The 18,059-nt window shown below is 34.6% G+C and overlaps 1 protein-coding gene across 2 annotated transcripts in view; it reads left to right on the top strand.

Moving 5' to 3' along the window:
• Positions 1 to 17,641, top strand: part of LOC134694011 (chitin synthase chs-2-like) — a 36,463-nt gene extending 18,822 nt beyond the window's left edge. For both annotated transcript variants that reach the window (XM_063555009.1, XM_063555008.1), the window contains exons 7-16: positions 3,175 to 3,254; positions 3,738 to 3,846; positions 4,707 to 4,860; positions 5,296 to 5,509; positions 6,194 to 6,394; positions 7,034 to 7,431; positions 8,366 to 8,530; positions 12,696 to 12,955; positions 13,799 to 14,010; positions 15,038 to 17,641. In XM_063555009.1, the coding sequence (XP_063411079.1) occupies positions 3,175 to 3,254; positions 3,738 to 3,846; positions 4,707 to 4,860; positions 5,296 to 5,509; positions 6,194 to 6,394; positions 7,034 to 7,431; positions 8,366 to 8,530; positions 12,696 to 12,955; positions 13,799 to 14,010; positions 15,038 to 16,362 (3,118 nt within the window). In that variant the 3' untranslated portion in view covers positions 16,363 to 17,641. The remainder of the gene's footprint in view (positions 1 to 3,174; positions 3,255 to 3,737; positions 3,847 to 4,706; positions 4,861 to 5,295; positions 5,510 to 6,193; positions 6,395 to 7,033; positions 7,432 to 8,365; positions 8,531 to 12,695; positions 12,956 to 13,798; positions 14,011 to 15,037) is intronic.
• Positions 17,642 to 18,059: the final 418 nt, after the last annotated feature.

The following is an 18,059-nucleotide window of genomic DNA, read 5'->3' on the forward strand; positions in this document are numbered from 1 at the left end:
ATATAGATATGCATAATTTTATTTAATATGTTATATTTAAAAAAAAAAGAAAAAAAAGATCAAAAACTTTACAAAAATATTATACGAAATAGCGAACATGTATTAATTAGATATAGGAAGATGTGGTGTGAGTGCCAATGAGACAACTCTCCATCCAAATAACAATTTAAAAATTAAACCATTATAGGTTAAAGTACGGCCTTCAACACGGAGCCTTGGCTCACACCGAACAACAAGCTATAAAGGGCCCCAAAATTACTAGTGTAAAACCATTCAAACGGGAAAACCAACGGTCTAATCTATATAAACAAAACGAGAAACGAGAAACACGTATATATTACATAAACAAACGACAACTACTGTACATCAGATTCCTGACTTAGGACAGGTGCAAACATTTGCAGCGGGATTAAACGTTTTAATGGGCCCAAACCTTCTCCCTTTTTCTGAAACAATAGCATAACATCACAACATATAAAAACATACGATAAAATATCAATTAGCAGACTTAACTCAATCAAAAAAATTAAGTCCATCAGGTACGAAATGGTAGATGCACTTGGCCCATAAGGTACGAAATGGATATTATCGTGGGTACGAATGGTAAATGTTTAGTACGAAATGGCAGATTTGGGTACGAAATGGCAGAGGTACGAAAGGGTCAGTGTACGAAATGACTTGCTTCCTAATAAAAGTTCCAATTTAGTTTTCCAAACCTTCGATTTTTTCATTCGGTCGACGTCGTGAAACATGTAGGATAGTCTTTCTTGCCTATTCAATGTATATATTTGATTTATTATAAGGAAGTTGTGATTTCTTTATCAAAATTACGACGAGAGAGGCATACATTTGTGTGCATTTCACCAAATTAACAATTTATTGCCTTGTTTTTTTCAGTCACTTCTTTTCTTTTTTTTATTGAACAGCGATATTTATATTTATATACTTTGGGGTCTTTAAGTGTATACTTGCAACTCTAAGCATGATGATATAATAACTACACTGATGCATTCGTGTCGTTTAAATAAAAAGTAAAGGGTGTAAAATATCAACGATTAAAGATTTATTCGTTATCCAGTTAGGAATTCCGCTCAAAAGGGACAGTCATGAACAAGCAATGAGATGTAAACTTTCTCTTTTTGTAAGTGTCCTCTTTGAAATTCAGAGCCCGAACGAAAACCAGCAGAATAAATTGACGGTCTATTACTTTGAGATTTGTCAAATCGATGCAGTGTTTTTTCGTCATGCATTAGTACGATGAAACACCAAATTCAGTCTTTTCGAAGTCAAAAACTTGAAAGAAGCTGTGTTATGCTGAAGGCAGCTGAAAAAGTTATACAATAATTCTGATCAACTAAAATGGTTGAATAATAAATCAACAATAAAAATAATAATAGTCGAAATAATTTATAATGGAAAAAGGTAACCCTTATCATAAGGTTCCAACTTGATAACTAACAAAGCTGAATTCAGATTATATTTATTCAATATTAGTAAGTCTACTGTAGCAGGTTCCATTAGCTCAGGGACAATTCTCTAGTGTGGTCTCAATCGTGGTCTCAATCATAAGGTTGTACCCAACACCTTAACTAAAATTAATTTGGCTCGTTTAATTTTCTTACATTTTTGACAAAGTATTTACTTTAACTCTTGGACAAAAATTAAAAAAAATTAAAAAAACTTGAACCAACCGTTTAATCAGAAAAATTACACTGGTTATATAGCAATTTGACAAACACTTATTTTGATCATTGAGAAGCTTGATATTTCCTTAACAACACAACGTCATTTAAACGTTCTGCTGATTTTATAGAGATATCTCCCTGTAGTATTAGGTACCACATTAAGTATAAGAACGCTCTATATGTTCTTCGTCTCAATCTTAAGTATAAGAACGCTCTATATGTTCTTCGTCTCAATCTTAAGTATAAGAACGCTCTATGTTCTTCGTCTTAATCTTAAGTATAAGAACGCTCTATATGTTTTCGTCTCAATCCTAAGTATAAGAACGCTCTATATGTTCTTCGTCTCAATCTTAGATGTACAGATGTACCAACGATTATATTTAATATTGAACTATTTATCCTGTAGGAACAATGGATTTGAAATTGATAAATGATCGTATTTTTATTTTGGTTTGCTTTTTCATTAAGACTGTCATGCATTTTATCTCGGGCAACAGGGTGTATAATTTGGAATTTATTTTGTTTTGTTTTGTCATGGCATAGTTAGTTTAATTTCAACTTGTGTTACATAATATTTACAAACAAGGAAGAAATATTTCTAACAAAACATAAGAGGCATACAATGATGTAACTGTATAATTTATATTAGCATTCAAATCATTACTCATTTTTTCTATCATAAAATTTCATTATAACAAGCTTTTTAAGGCACAGTAAATATTTGTTAAGACCTCTAGTTGTCATTTTGAGACACCGGAGTAAATAAAACTTTCTATATGTTATGTTTTATTTATTTCACATGCACTTTAGACCAATTGCCACAATAAATATTGATTCAATTGAGGGTGTAAAACTTTTTTAATACCGAACAGGGGATGGGGAGGGGACAGGAAGGTTTTGATTTTGCAACGTTTATTTTTGGTGTATATCTTATTAGTAAACTAATCAGACATTAGTTAATTTTCTCGTTTGAATTGTTTTACATTGTCTTATCGGGACCTTTTATAGAAGAGGGACGAAAGATACCAAAGGGACAGTCAAACTCATAAATCTAAAACAAACTGACAACGCCATGGCTAAAAATGAAAAAGAAAAACAGACAAACAATAGTACACATGACACAACATAGAAAACCAAAGAATAAACAACACGAACCCCCCTATAGCTGACTATGCGGTATGGGCTTTGCTCATTTATATATATTCCATATTATAAATTACATAAAAATTCAAAATTTTGTAAATAGTTAGTTTATAATCATAAATGACCATGTCAATGATAATTCATGTCAACAAAAGTGGTGACTGCTAAGCTGGTGACACCCTTCAAGTTATACATATTTCGAAGATGTATTTACTGCTGGGCTGGTGACACCCTTCAAATTATACATATTTCAAACATGTATTTTCTGCTAAGCTGGTGACACCCTTCACGTTATACATATTTCGAAGATGTATTTACAAGTACGACAATTTTGATTTTTTTTCAGAATGGATGAAGACCAATGCGCACGTCGCCATCTACAAATGTTCCTTGGTATTAAAGACCCGGATTACTATGAATTTGAAGGTATTTTAAATCTTTTTTGTACAGTACTCTCTTAACGGAATCATAATTATATCCTGTTTGTTTTTTATATCGATGCATTTTGCAGAGTCTTGAGCAAACTTGAAGTAGTACTAAAATAATCGTTTGAATGGGCCAACGGGCTAATGTGTACCCCTTTCAGCGAATCAGACAGATAAATAAACTCATCATATAGACACCAGTATTGATTTTTTGTATTTGCGGCATACATGTACGCGCGTTTCGTCTACAAAAGGCTCATCAGTGAGCACTCCATTACAAACAAGTTAAAAAGGCCAAATAAGGGTCACTTTCATATATATCGAGAAAAAATCCAAAATAAGGGTTACTTTCATACATGTATATAAATGCTCCTTGGTACGTTCAAAATAAAAGTTACTTTCATATATATCGAGAAAAAATCTCTTTACAAAGATACAGCTTCACAATTCCTATTATAATTCATACCATATCTTAATTTTTCAGCACATATATTTTTCGATGACGCATTTGACTATCACAGCTTAGAAGACTATGAGTACAGAGCCAACGATTATGTTAAAATGATGTTTGCTTGTATTGATATAGCAGCAAGGTAGGATACACTGAATATAAATATACCATTAAAACTTAGTGATCAGGGAAATGATTATAACAAAATGGGGTTTGCTTGTATAGACCTAACAGCAAGGTAAGATACACTGAATATAAATATACCATTAAAACTTAGTGATCAGGGAAATGATTATAACAAAATGGGGTTTGCTTGTATAGACCTAACAGCAAGGTAAAATACACTCGTCTGAAGAAAAATACACCATTTCAAGTAAGTAAGACATCATTATTCTCCTTGAATAGAGCCGGCTGCAAGGTAAGATCCACTGAATTTGAATACTACGTTGAAACATAGTGATCAGAAGACTGATTATATCAAAATGATATTTGCTTGTATAGACATAGCGGCGAGGTAAAATACACTGAGTATAAATACACTGTTGAAAATAAGTGATCAGGGAAATGGTAATGTTAATAAGATGATGTTTGCTTGTTTCGACATATCAGCAAGATAAGATACACTGAATGCAAATATACTATTGAATCATAGTGATCAGGGAAATGGTTATGTCAAAATGAGGTTTGCTTGTATAGGTATAGCAGCAAGGTAAGATACACTGAATGTAAATATACCGTTGAAACTTAATGATCAGGTAAAATTAATGATTATGTAAAAATGATGTTTGCTTGTATACACATAGCTGCATAGATACACGGAATGTTTGTGTAACGAGTTATCCCACGATGATCAAACTGTCTGTAAATAATTTTGAGATATTCAACTTCAATCGATATCTTATTTGAGCATGACATTATTGTCATTGGGTTTGACAATAATTTTTTTAATAGACTAATAACTTTATACAATGTTATATAAAATATCTGTTATTTTCCATTTAGTGCTGTTCATAGTGTGATGATGAAAATTCCACCTCCGATTAAGGTTCCAACGCCATATGGTGGACGACTTATTTGGCGCATGCCTGGAGGAAACAAAATCATTGCCCATTTGAAGGATAAGGCTAAAATCAGGCATAGGAAGAGATGGAGTCAGGTATACACAAGTTTTAATTCATCAAAATGTAAAAGAATAGACACACAACCAGAAATTTCAATAGAAAAATGAATAAATAAAGGAAATGAACGGCATATAGTTGAATTATGCCAGAATTTCGTCAATCTGAAAACAATAATGAAATTATTTGTCATATGTAATCATGTAATGACAAAAACTGAAAAAAGCTAGCACATTTGAAACTGCATGTGTACTGTCTCAGACTGTTTGTTGTTCCCTAAGGCAAAATGGCTTTGTTTTATTGTAAATTGCCTAAGCCCACACCTTCTTTTTTCATAATAAAACTGTGTTCCATTCTAAATTATAATAGGTAAGTCAAACGTACAATTACTCGCGTCATTACTGGAACGCAATATTAAAATTCATTTCAATGGTACATTCAAACGCAGTGTAAAACCTGTTTATTATTAACAGGTTATGTACATGTACTATTTCCTTGGACACAAACTAATGAATCTGAAAGACAAAACAAGAAAACAGAAGGAGAAAATAGCACAGAACACATTTCTATTGGCCTTAGACGGAGATGTAGATTTCCAGCCATCAGCTGTCCAGCTCCTAGTCGACAGAATGAAGAAAAACCCAAACGTTGGTGCCGCTTGTGGTCGTATACATCCTATCGGTTCAGGTAAGCACAGATAATTAAATATTATTATATGTTAAAACTTACTGTTTTTTCTTACATCCACTTCATATGAACGTTGTTGGATAGTTGTCTCATTGGTATTCATACATTGTACCCATCTTGTTATTTTCACTGAGCAATCCTACTCTGCACATCGATGTATTTTTTAATAAATAAATTAGTATTATTACCTGCATTTTACCTCTGTCAGTTTACCTGTGTTTACCTGTCAAAATAATGCGCGCAAATGTAATCAAAAGCTGCGCGCAAATGTGATTGTAATGCGCGCAAAAGTAATGCACCGATCGTTCTCTTGATTTGATAAAACTTGGATTTACAACACTGTTTTTATTAAGTAAATAAATTTCTAAGAATGTGTTATACTATATGTTTGCTTGGTTTTTTTTTAAATTACAAACTATTTCCATATGCAAGATTAAATGTGGTGCCACACTATTAAAGTCAATTTCTTAGACAAAACTAATTAAAACCAAAGTATACCAATATAATCGTTGTTGTCAAAATACTTCCGATTTCTATGTCTTAAAGGAGAATATATCGTACACCAAACTAATGCAATTGAAGATTTGGGAAACCAGGGGCAGTTAATTTGGGGCATATCAATTACCGGAAATAGAAGAAAAAATAATGTAGGACGCATAAAATTTATATCATTTGTTTTTTTAGGACCTATGGTTTGGTACCAGAAGTTTGAGTATGCTATCAGCCATTGGTTACAGAAAGCCGCAGAGAATGTAATGGGATGTGTCCTGTGCAGTCCCGGATGTTTCAGTTTATTTAGAGGTTATGCTTTAATGGACGATAACGTGATGAAACGATACACAACGCCACCCACCGAAGCTAGTCACTACGTCCAATATGACCAAGGTTTGATGCTTGAAATTAGAAATGCACAAGACTTAGTGTAGCTTTTCTATAAAAATAGTGCGGAATGTTTCGCAGTGTCATAAATTACAAGCAATAGTTTTGATCTGTATTTGAATACCAATACTGTAATTGTATTCCTCATCTTCCGTATTTTATATTTTTTACTGCTCACCAGGACATGCTCACAATGCAATTTCTCTTTTTAGCTAGCCAATTGAAACTGAGCAATACCATAAAAAAAATATTAATAAAAATATCAAACTCCAAGGCACATTTCAAAAGACACAAGTCCATTAAAAGAAAAGCAATTGACACCCAAATAAGCAACTTCCGAAGCAAGGTTGCCGGCTCTCCGGACATTCCCGAAGTCCTGCGTTGATTGCCGAGTTTACGAGCTTCAGTCCTTGCTTGGAAGTTGCCAAATAAAATCTAGAACGAATTGAAAGGCGTTATCTTTGGAACATTCATTTTCTGAAAAACAATATGGCGGGTTAAACATTTCACTTGCATTAGGCTACCATTTGAAACCAATACTTGCAAGGTAATAATTTCAAGATGAAAAATGTTCATCTATTTTGTACTTATTGTTAAATGGTCAGTTAAACATACCCTCCTTTACGGTAATTTGTATAATTTAAGGTGAGGATCGTTGGCTGTGTACTCTTTTACTACAACAAGGATACAAAGTAGAGTATGTTGCTGCTTCTGATGCCTTAACCTACGCCCCGGAAGGATTTAATGAATTTTATAATCAGCGTCGACGATGGTCGCCATCAACAATGGCAAACATCATGGACCTTTTAATGGATTGGAAAAACGTCACAGCCAAAAACGAGGACATTTCAAAACTGTACATCGCCTATCAAATGTTTATGATGGTGTCCTCTATATTGACTCCTGGCACGATATTGTTGATGATTCTGGGATCGTTGTATACAGCTTTCCCGGCCATTGAACCATGGACAGCGTTTGTTGTCAATCTAATTCCGGTTGTGATAATGGTGGTCCTTTGTTTTGTTGCTAAAACAGACGTTCAGGTATTACTTTATTTATGGTCTACAATTGCGGATCCAGGAATTGATGTTACGGGGGAAGGGCTGTTTATGGGAACTAGGTGTTATAGAAACATTGTGTAATCCATAAACATGGGTGATATTATTTTTTTTCATTTTTGAGTGCGCCTATTCTGGAACCGCATCTGATCCAAGTTAGTGATATATGTTACATTAAATTTAATTTCTGAGATTGTGGTCGGTTAAGATGAAAAACTTATGAAGTATTTTAAAGTATGATTTCCTTCGTCTTTTTGCACAAGCAAATTAAGAGAATTGAGCCATCAGAACATTGCATGTATACCATTGTAATTGCAAAGGTTTGACAGAATAAAAATATATATATACATGTATATAACCAAACAAGAGAGTTTCGACTACTTTTTTATTTTGACTTCTCCCTCATTCTGCTGTAATTTTAAGATATAAAAAGTTACACTGTCGAAAACATTGACAATTTATGCAGACAGATCCATATTGAACATTAACTGTAAACTTTCTGAATCAATCACGTGGTTTGTTTATGTTTATTCATGACAAAATACACTCAGACGCAGATTTCCTGCGTAACAGGAGCGACAAATACACATACATTTACAAATAACATAGAATAGTAAGGGTACATCAAAAATGTACTAACAATTAACCATCACCGACCGGCAATTGTTTTTATAGCTTATAAAGAGTAATAAGGCTATTGTGTCCACTATTTTTTCGTTTGTTTAATTACTTGTGATATTTTTTAGTTGACATATCCGGCCATTTTGTCCACTATTCTCTTGGTTTTTTTTTGTTTTTTTTTTTACTTATTCATGATATTAATTACTTGTAATATAATTACTTGTAATATTTTTCAGTTTAGTATTGCTGGCATTTTGTCCACTATTTAGTAAAATACACGTTTTTTAATATTTTTCAGTTGAGTTATGCGGCCATTTTGTCGACCTTGTACTCGTTGTTGATGATGATAGTTATAGTTGGGCTGTTGAAGGAGGCAGTCGGAGCAGCATTCTGTTCTGTGACAACGTTCTTCCTGGTTTTTGTAGCTGGTGTATTTGTATTATCAGCCATGCTTCATCCACAGGTATACATATGTGACGGGATAACTTCGCTTTGAATATGTGACGGGATTTTTTTTACTTCTCCTAGTATATGTGCCGGGGTTGCTTCACTTAGTTTATGTGACATAATTGCTTCACTTAGTATATATGACGGGATTGCATTCCTTAATATTTGTGACGGGATTGCATCCCTTAGTATATGTGTCAATATTGCATCCCTTAGTATATATGACGGGATTGCTTCCCTTAATATATGTGACGGAATTACTTCCCTTAGTATATGTGACGGAATTACTTCTCTTAGTATATGTGACGGGATAATATAAGTTTTATGGTTCGCTACTGATCACATACGGATCCATAGAGGGTAAGTAAAATCCATAGGGGGTGAGGCCGGAGGCCGAGTCCCCTATGAATTTTATTCACCCTCTATGGACCCGTAGGGGGTCAGTAGTTAACCGTATAACGAATTTATCGGACTTGCACTTTTTCTGCGGCGTTTTGTTGAAAATTAAACAATGAAACACAACAACATTAATAGATGACGTCGCCATTAACGCGTCACGAACCCCATATGAAACTTACTAACCCCATACGGTCTCATAGGGGATCACCACGTGACGGCGTTTAACCAATCACAACGTGATAATTCATCTGTGGTCCGATAACTTAGTATATTTGACGGGATTGCATCCCTTAGTATATATGACGGGATTGCTTCACTAAGTATAAGTGACAGGATTAATTCCCTTACTATATGTGACGGGACTACTTCCCTTTGTTTATAAGACGGGATTGCTTCCTTTAGTGTATGTGGCGGGACTACTTCCATTATGATTTGTGACGAGATTACTTCCCTTAGTACATTTGACGGGATTGCTTCCCTTACTATATCTGACGGGATTGCATTCCTTAGTATATGTGACGGGATTACTTCACTCAGTATATGTGACGGAATTACTTTCCTAAGTATATGTGACGGGATTGCATCTCTAAGTGTATATGTGACTAGATTGCTTCACTAAGTATATTCGACGAGATTACTACCCTTAGTATATGTGACGTACTTCCCTAAGTTTATTTGACGGAATTACTTCCCTTAGTATATGTGACGGGATTGCTCCCTTAAGTGTATGTGACGGGATTGCTTCACTAAGTATATTCGACGAGATTACTACCCTAAGTATATGTGACGGGACTACTTCCCTTAGTATATGTGACGGGATTACTTTCCTTAGTATATGTGACGGAATTACTTCCCTTAGTATATGTGACGGGATTGCATCTCTAAGTGTATATGTGACGAGATTGCTTCACTAAGTATATTCGACGAGATTACTACCCTAAGTATATGTGACGAGATTACTTACCTAATTATATTTGATGGAATTACTTCCCTTAGTATATGTGAGGGGATTACTTCCTTTAGTGTATGTGACGGGATTGCTTCACTAAGTATATGTGACGGGATTACTTCCCCAAGTATATGTGACGGGACTTCTTCCCTTTGTATATGTGACGGGATTACTTCACTTAGTATATGTGACGGAATTACATCCCTTAGAATATGTGACGGGATTGCATCTCTAAGTGTATATGTGACTGGATTGCTTCACTAAGTATATTCGACGAGATTACTACCGTTAGTATATGTGACGTACTTCCCTTAGTATATTTGACGGAATTACTTCCCTTAGTATATGTGACGGGATTGCTTCCTTAAGTGTATGTGACGTGATTGCTTCACTAAGTATATTCGACGAGATTACTACCCTTAGTATATGTGACGGGACTACTTCCCTTAGTATATGTGACGGAACTACTTCCCTCATTATATGTGACGGTTCTACTTCCCTTAGTACATGTGACGGGATTGCTTCCCTTAGTATATGCGACAGGATTACTTCCCTAAGTATATGTGACGGAATTACTTTCCTTAGTATATGTGACGGGAGACATCTCTAAGTGTATATGTGACGGGATTGCTTCACTAAGTATATTCGACGAGATTACTACCCTTAGTATATGTGACAAGATTACTTCCCTAAGTATATTTGACGGAATTACTTCCCTTAGTATATGTGACGGAACTACTTCCCTCATTATATGTGACGGTTCTACTTCCCTTAGTACATGTGACGGGATTGCTTCCCTTAGTATATGCGACAGGATTACTTCCCTAAGTATATGTGACGGAATTACTTTCCTAAGTATATGTGACGGGATTGCATCTCTAAGTGTATAGGTGACGGGATTGCTTCACTAAGTGACGGGATTGCTTCCTTTAGTGTATGTGACAGGATTGCTTCACTAAGTATATTCAACGAGATTACTACCCTTAGTATATGTGACGGAACTACTCCCCTTTGTATATGTGACGGGATTACTTCCCTTAGTATATGTGACGGAATTACTTCCCTTAGTATATGTGACAGAAATACTTCCCTTAGTATATGTGACGGGACTACTTCCCTAAGTAAATGTGACGGGACTACTTCCCTTAGTACATGTGACGGGATTGCTTCCCTTAGTATATGTGACGGAATTACTTCCCTTAGTATATGTGACGGGATTGCATCTCTAAGTGTATATGTGACGGGATTGCTTCACTAAGTATATTTGACAGGATAACTTCCCTTAGTATATCTAACGGGATTGTTTCCCTTAGTATATGTGACGAGATTAATTCCCTTAGTATGTGTGACGAGATTGCTTCCCTAACTACATGTGACGGGATTGCTTCACTTAGTATATGTGACGGAATTACTTCCCTTAGTATATGTGACGGGATTATATCCCTTAGTATATGAGACGGGATTACTTAGTTTATATGACGGGATTGCTTCATTTAGTATTTTAGACGGAATTACTTTCCTTAGTATATGTGACAGGATTACTTCCCTAAGTATATTTGACGGGATTACTTCCCTTTGTATTTGTGACGGGATTTCTTCCCTAAGTATATGTGACGGAATTACTTCCCTTATTATATGTGACGAAATTGTTTCACTAGGTATATTTGAGACGGGAAAGCTTCCCTTAGTATATGTTATGGGATTGCTTCACTAAGTATACCGTATAGCGGGTTATTTTCGCGGGGTGTAAATTTTCGCTTATTTTCGCGGATAGAACAAAATCGCCAAAATAAATTCCGCCAATTTAAAAGTGTACATGCAAAGGTAATGTTAAAAATGTTGAGTCCGCCAAAATAATAACCGCCAAAATTTTTCGTAAACCTTATTCAATGAAAAACGCGAAATTTTACACCCGCGAAAATAACCCGCTATACGGTATGTTACGGGAATGGATCACTTAGTATATCTGACGGGATTGCATTCCTTAGTATATGTGACGGGATTGCTTCACTAAGTATATTTGACGGGATTACTTCCCTGTGTATTTGTGACGGGATTGCGTCCCTAAGTATATGTGACAGTATAATTTCCCTTAGTATATGTGGCGGCATTTCTTCCCTTAGTATATGTGATGGTATAACTTCCCTTAGTATATGTGACGGGATTGCATCCCTTAGTATATGTGACAGGATAACTTCCCTTGGTATATGTGACGGGATTGCTTCCCTTAGTATATGTGACGGGATTGCTTCTCTTAGTATATGTGACGGGATTATTTAGTATATTTGACGGGATTGCTTCATTTAGTATATTTGACGGGATTGCTTCAATTAGTATATGTGACGGAATTACTTTCCTTAGTATATATGACGGGATTACTTAGCCGAGTCGAAATTGAAAACTACGTTCAAACCTATGATTGCGTTGGATAAAAACCGCAATTTTTATAGGTGTGCATGTCAAACAAATTTCGGGATTACTTAGTATATTTGACGGGATTGCTTCACTTAGTATATTTGACAAGATTACTTCCCTAAGTATATTTGACAAGATTACTTCCCTAAGTATATTTGACAGGATTACTACCCTTAATATATGTGACGTGGAAGTGGGGAAGAAATTAAGAAAAAAAAGGGTTTTTGAAAATGAGCCAACTCCTTTGGATTGGGTTTTACTGAGTAATGACGCAACACATATAGAACAGAGAAAAAAATAACAATTTACAAAAACAAATTACACTATCTGAATTACACCTATGTGGTATTGTTTAAAACGTGTGCGAGTGCAAAACCCCATTCATTAATTGAACATATTGATGTTTTTTTTATTTTAGGAATTCTGGTGCATTATCCATGGCTTATTATATTTTCTTGCCATCCCATCAATGTCTATGCTGTTGATGATCTACTCTCTCGGTAATCTGCACGTGGTATCCTGGGGAACACGTGAGACGAAGGCACCAACTCCACAACAAGGAGCGCAACAAGAAAAACCTCGGCAGAACGCAGTACAGAACTGGTTGGAAAAAATTGGATTATCGGACAGCAGTCAGGCGTCATCCGAATATCAGTTTTCATTCGGAAACTTATTTAGGTTAGTCTTGTTCTAGCTCTTATCTGAATTTAACAACACTAAGGGCATATATTATAACATTAAAAAATAGGTGTTGCTCAATGTGCTGTACTCAATATATTTAAATAAGATATACGTCATGTGCATAATCTAGATTTTTCTAACAGTATAGCATATATGATACCTTGAAATTAAAGGGGTTAATTCATTTTCTCTAAGTCAGTTATCAAACTTACAGTTTTATAACGGTCAATGACTAAGTGACTATGAGCAAAAGTAGATAAACACGAAGTCTGTCGCTATTATAAGCTTTATTTCACACATTCTAATGTATATTTTTTCCGTTCTCATACCAGAAACTTGATATCATTAATAACAGTAGCATCATCAATAAAGCCAGATTTTCTTTTGTGTTTAATGTATTCTTGCACCATGTGGATAATGATCTGTTTGCCAGTCGGGAGCTCCTTACATTTCGATTTTGATTTTGGGTTCACTTTGCTCAGACTTTTTTTTTTTTTTTTTTATAAATGTCGTGTTGTGTAAACATTTGTCGGTCTTTTTGTAGTTGTTTAAAGGTTTGTGGCATGGAATTAATTTCTTTCAATTATGATTTCTGATTGTCCTTTTAGTATCGTCTTTCTTCTGTTCTCATATATATGTTTCCTTTTAATATAATAACCTTAATACAAATGAGAAGATGTGGAATGATTGGAAATGAGACAACTATGCAACCAGAGTTTTTAGAATGACGTTGAAATAAACAATTCTATATTTGCAGGTCATACCACATCTTCATTTTTACATTGATACTGGATAACTAAAATATAGCCACTAACCTCTGATTACCTTTTTATCTTTTAGGTGCATGTGTTGTCCAAGATCTGATGTTCAGAACGAGGATGCCAGGTTGCGAGCTATATTGGAGCGATTGGAAGACATGGATAACAAAATGACTGAAGTGACGTCATTTTCACAACGAGGTAGTATTTCCGGGTCATCAAAACCTGACAAGAAAGAAGAAGAAATGACACCATTTTCAAAACAGGATGTCCTTATGGACAGTGGCGAAAGACGTAAGCTAACAACATATAAAAAGCATGCTGCTTAGAATAGAATAGAAATTAACTTGACAGTGTGTTCGAGAATAGAAATAAAAACATATAATGTGTCCTCTTACCCCATAAAAAACAATTTTATCGGTAAAGGGAGTTCGCTTCTCAGTTTCAAAGTAATTACCTTTCCAAAACACAAGACTCTTGTATATAGATGGGGGATTATTAAAGGAATCCAAAGAGAAAAAAAATATAGGTCACCGTGCTTGTTTTCAAGATATTAGCCATTGAAATTTTTGCGGGAAAATATTTTCTCTTGACTTTTCATAGCTTTAACATTGACAAGTTGAAGTTCTCAAAAACTGTTAAAAAGTAATTAAAATGTTATAAGAATTTTACACATGGCTCATCATTATACATGTAAAAGATTTACAAAAAGAAAAATGGGGGTCACCAGGCAAATTTTGTCAAGGCATTCAAATGGATAAAACCAGAGGATTCCGAAAATCTGACAAAATCTTAAACATGACAAGCCAGCTTCCTTAACAACATACAAACGAACGATAAACACTAACAAATTAATTACAAGTTAACGTAATTGATGTTCTGAGAACAAAAAATACTGTTTGTGACCATTCCATGTTAACTCAATTCATGACTTCTCTTTGTTTAATACACTGTGTTTTAAAATGCCATTTATATTTTACTATCGCACTAAAGCTCAAACTTTTAGAGTACCCGTCCTTAACCTATGAATATGATTATGCTATGTATATTGTTGAGTTTTAGAGCCAGTTTTGTTCTGGATGACTTTGTTTTAACAACAATATTTCCCAGACTCTATCATAACTTATCCGTTTATCCAACAAAATTCGCGTAGCTTTTTTCGTAAAGTTAAATAGATATATTTAATACTGTAACAGTGAACACATGTATAAGATTGAAAACAATTAAATAAAAAAAAATAAACAAAACATGCTGGCGCTACAAAATAAGTTTTTTTTATCATAATCAATATAACTTAAATATATATATATTTTTTTTACAGTGAACCCAATTTATAAAGAAGAAAAACAAAAGAAAAGAGACGAACTTAAAGACCCTTACTGGGTTCACGATGTACAGTTACGGAAAGGAGCGATTGACGTTCTGGATAAAGGGGAGGTCGACTTTTGGCAAACTTTTATCAAGAGATACCTGTTCCCAATTGAAAGTAATAAGGAACACGAAAAGAAAGTAGCTAGCGATCTGATTGAGCTTCGAAACAAAGTTTGCCTAGCTTTTCTTCTTATCAACGCACTATTTGTTACAATCGTATACACACTTACGGAAGTGAACAAATCGGACGGTTCTTTGTCAATTCCGCTTCCATGTGGTGGCGGCAATGATAAGTCTGATACAAGTACAGGAAATACAGGCCAAGGAAAGATTGAACCTATATCCTTCGCGTTCACAGCTGTATTTGGGCTTATGCTGCTGATACAATTTGTTTGCATGTTATTCCATCGATATTCCACTCTATTACATATCATTGCTAGCGCAGAGATCAAACTCAAAAAGCATATAAGAAATGCGATTGGAAATAATCAAGAACAAGACGTACAAAACATCGGTATAGAAGATGGACTAGATCTCGTTCGTCAAATGCAATCTTCAAATGAACCAGACAGTGATACTGTGTCTGTGGATTCGTTTGATCTTCTCGGGGACGACACACCACGTGATGATGATGACGAGTTACCAGGAGAACCGAAAGGGAAAGATTTATGGAACAAACTTCAGAAGAGGAGAAAACAAATGAATGCAAACACATTAAGTAAAAATTTCATTAAAAATTTCACAAAGCTACAACGCGTTGTTGAGTCGGATGAGACGGCAAGTCTCTCGCCGTTATCCGGGGATAACTTCGGGTTTTCTGAAGATCGGATCGGAAATGTCCAGAAACAGTTTGGAAAGAGAAGATTCTCTCGAAAGTCTCTGCATACTATCGTAAATATAGTCCAGAATGACAACATAAAGGACGAAATTAAAAAACGAGCAGAACAGCTTAACAAGATTGATGAATTAAAGAAGAAGAGACGCCGGGAAATTCTAAGAAAGGCAGTTCTGATGGCTAGATCTGAACAGAAAACAAGGTCAACATTAGGGAGTGTTGTACAAGCGAATATAGCTCAGCGAAAAATTGATAAAATCGATAAAGAAATGGATGAGCAAATGCAAAATATTGACCCTCCTCCGATAGCATCTATAAGTGAGGAAGACGTAGAACCACATGGTAATGCTAGCACAAAGTCTTGGCCAAGCGAAAGTAAATATGCTTTAAAAAGTACAACGGACACTAAGGATCTTAATAACTCAGATGTATTATTTTAATATTTTTGCACTTATGGAATCTGTACCACACTGGTATCGATCATTATGCGTCATGTACAGAACTCTTTTGATTACAACTAAGTCTTCAATCGCGATTAACTTTGGATTTCATCGCGTTTCATCAACAAAACTATATGATTAAAATATGTAGGTAGATTGTTTATTTATAATTTTATATTGTTATTGACTATTAATTCGTTATTACACGTGATTGTAAAATATTATAATTGTAAATAAATGTTTCTGAATGACATATTTAGGTACACGATGAAAGTTTTCCATTACATCTTTAAAAAAAATCAAAACGTAATTTAAATGTTGCCATTCACATGTTTTATAGCACATTAGTTTTACTATTTCTCACACTATTTTTTCTTAAATGAAAAGGGGACCATAATTCGGTATGTGGTATGAGGTTTGCTCATTGTTGAAGGCCGTATTGTGACTTGTACATGCAGTTGTTATTTTCTACATTATTTGGTTTGAACTTTCTGGTTGAAAATACTACTTCTCTTGGATAGATTTTAATTCCAAGGAGAAATGTCAAAAAATTAGCATAAAACATTACAGAGAAGATAATACAACTGCCAGTAAAAAAGGACAAACATTCAGACGAAAAACCAATTCACAAAACACTACTGTAACTCATATATACGAAAAATAAAGGACTAGCACAAATTAAATATCCGTTTAAAACCAAAGACTTGCTAATAAACCAGCAGTTCCTGTCCCCATACTGACACCAGCAGTGTTACACATGTTAGAGTTAGATGATGAGTTATTTCCCTTGATAATAGGTAATGAAACAACGGATTTGATATTTTGCAACTGTCTCTTGAAATTTAATAAGCTTCCGTCAAATTAAAAACAATAAATGAGAAAAACATACTGAATAAGTAAATAAACAATAATAATAAGTAGATATTAAAACAATAAAATGATAGATAAAAAGAAAAAAATGAAGACCGCCCCAACCGAACTTCTCACTAAAACAGATGATGTTTTGGCGTGCTTTTGAATCGAAAGGTATTTGATGTTGATAGTATATCAGAAATAAAAGCTAAAGGTATAAAATCATACTATCCAAACTTGAATGTATCCACGCTTATAGGATTCATCAAAAATCATACTATCCACACTGATCTGTGTCCACACTTGTAAGATTCACCAAAAAATAATTAGTTATGTGATTATGCGCCGTCACTTGGTTGTTTGTTATTTATGTTGTACTTGTATAAATAAAAACATGTGATTGCTAATAAAAATATAATATTATATTTATACATTATGCTATCATGCCTGTTGTTTGTCTAATGAACGCACGGAAGAAAAAATTATATAGGTCATGATGCATTTCAAAGGCGTGGAGAGGACACGTCAATACTAAATTGATAAGGTTTCTATTATCCAATCGTTTTTCTCATATTGTTTGGGTTTCATGTGTTTCGTAATCAAAGAGTGGAATACCAAATGGCCAATCCATAGAACTTTGGTTGATAACATCACAGACTAGAACACCAAGAAAGATGACAGACGGAGGCGATCTTATCATATCTGTACTTCTTCTAGTTTTCCCGACCGATTCCCATATTTTCAAGCTTGAAAAGGTGACATAATTCAGCGACACATCCTATTACCTTGTTTATATAAAGGAATTTCCTCTCCTCCCCCGCCCCGCTCCCCTTCTTCTCGTACTC

Source organism: Mytilus trossulus, chromosome 13 (genome assembly GCF_036588685.1).
Source record: "Mytilus trossulus isolate FHL-02 chromosome 13, PNRI_Mtr1.1.1.hap1, whole genome shotgun sequence".
NCBI lineage: Eukaryota > Metazoa > Mollusca > Bivalvia > Mytilida > Mytilidae > Mytilus > Mytilus trossulus.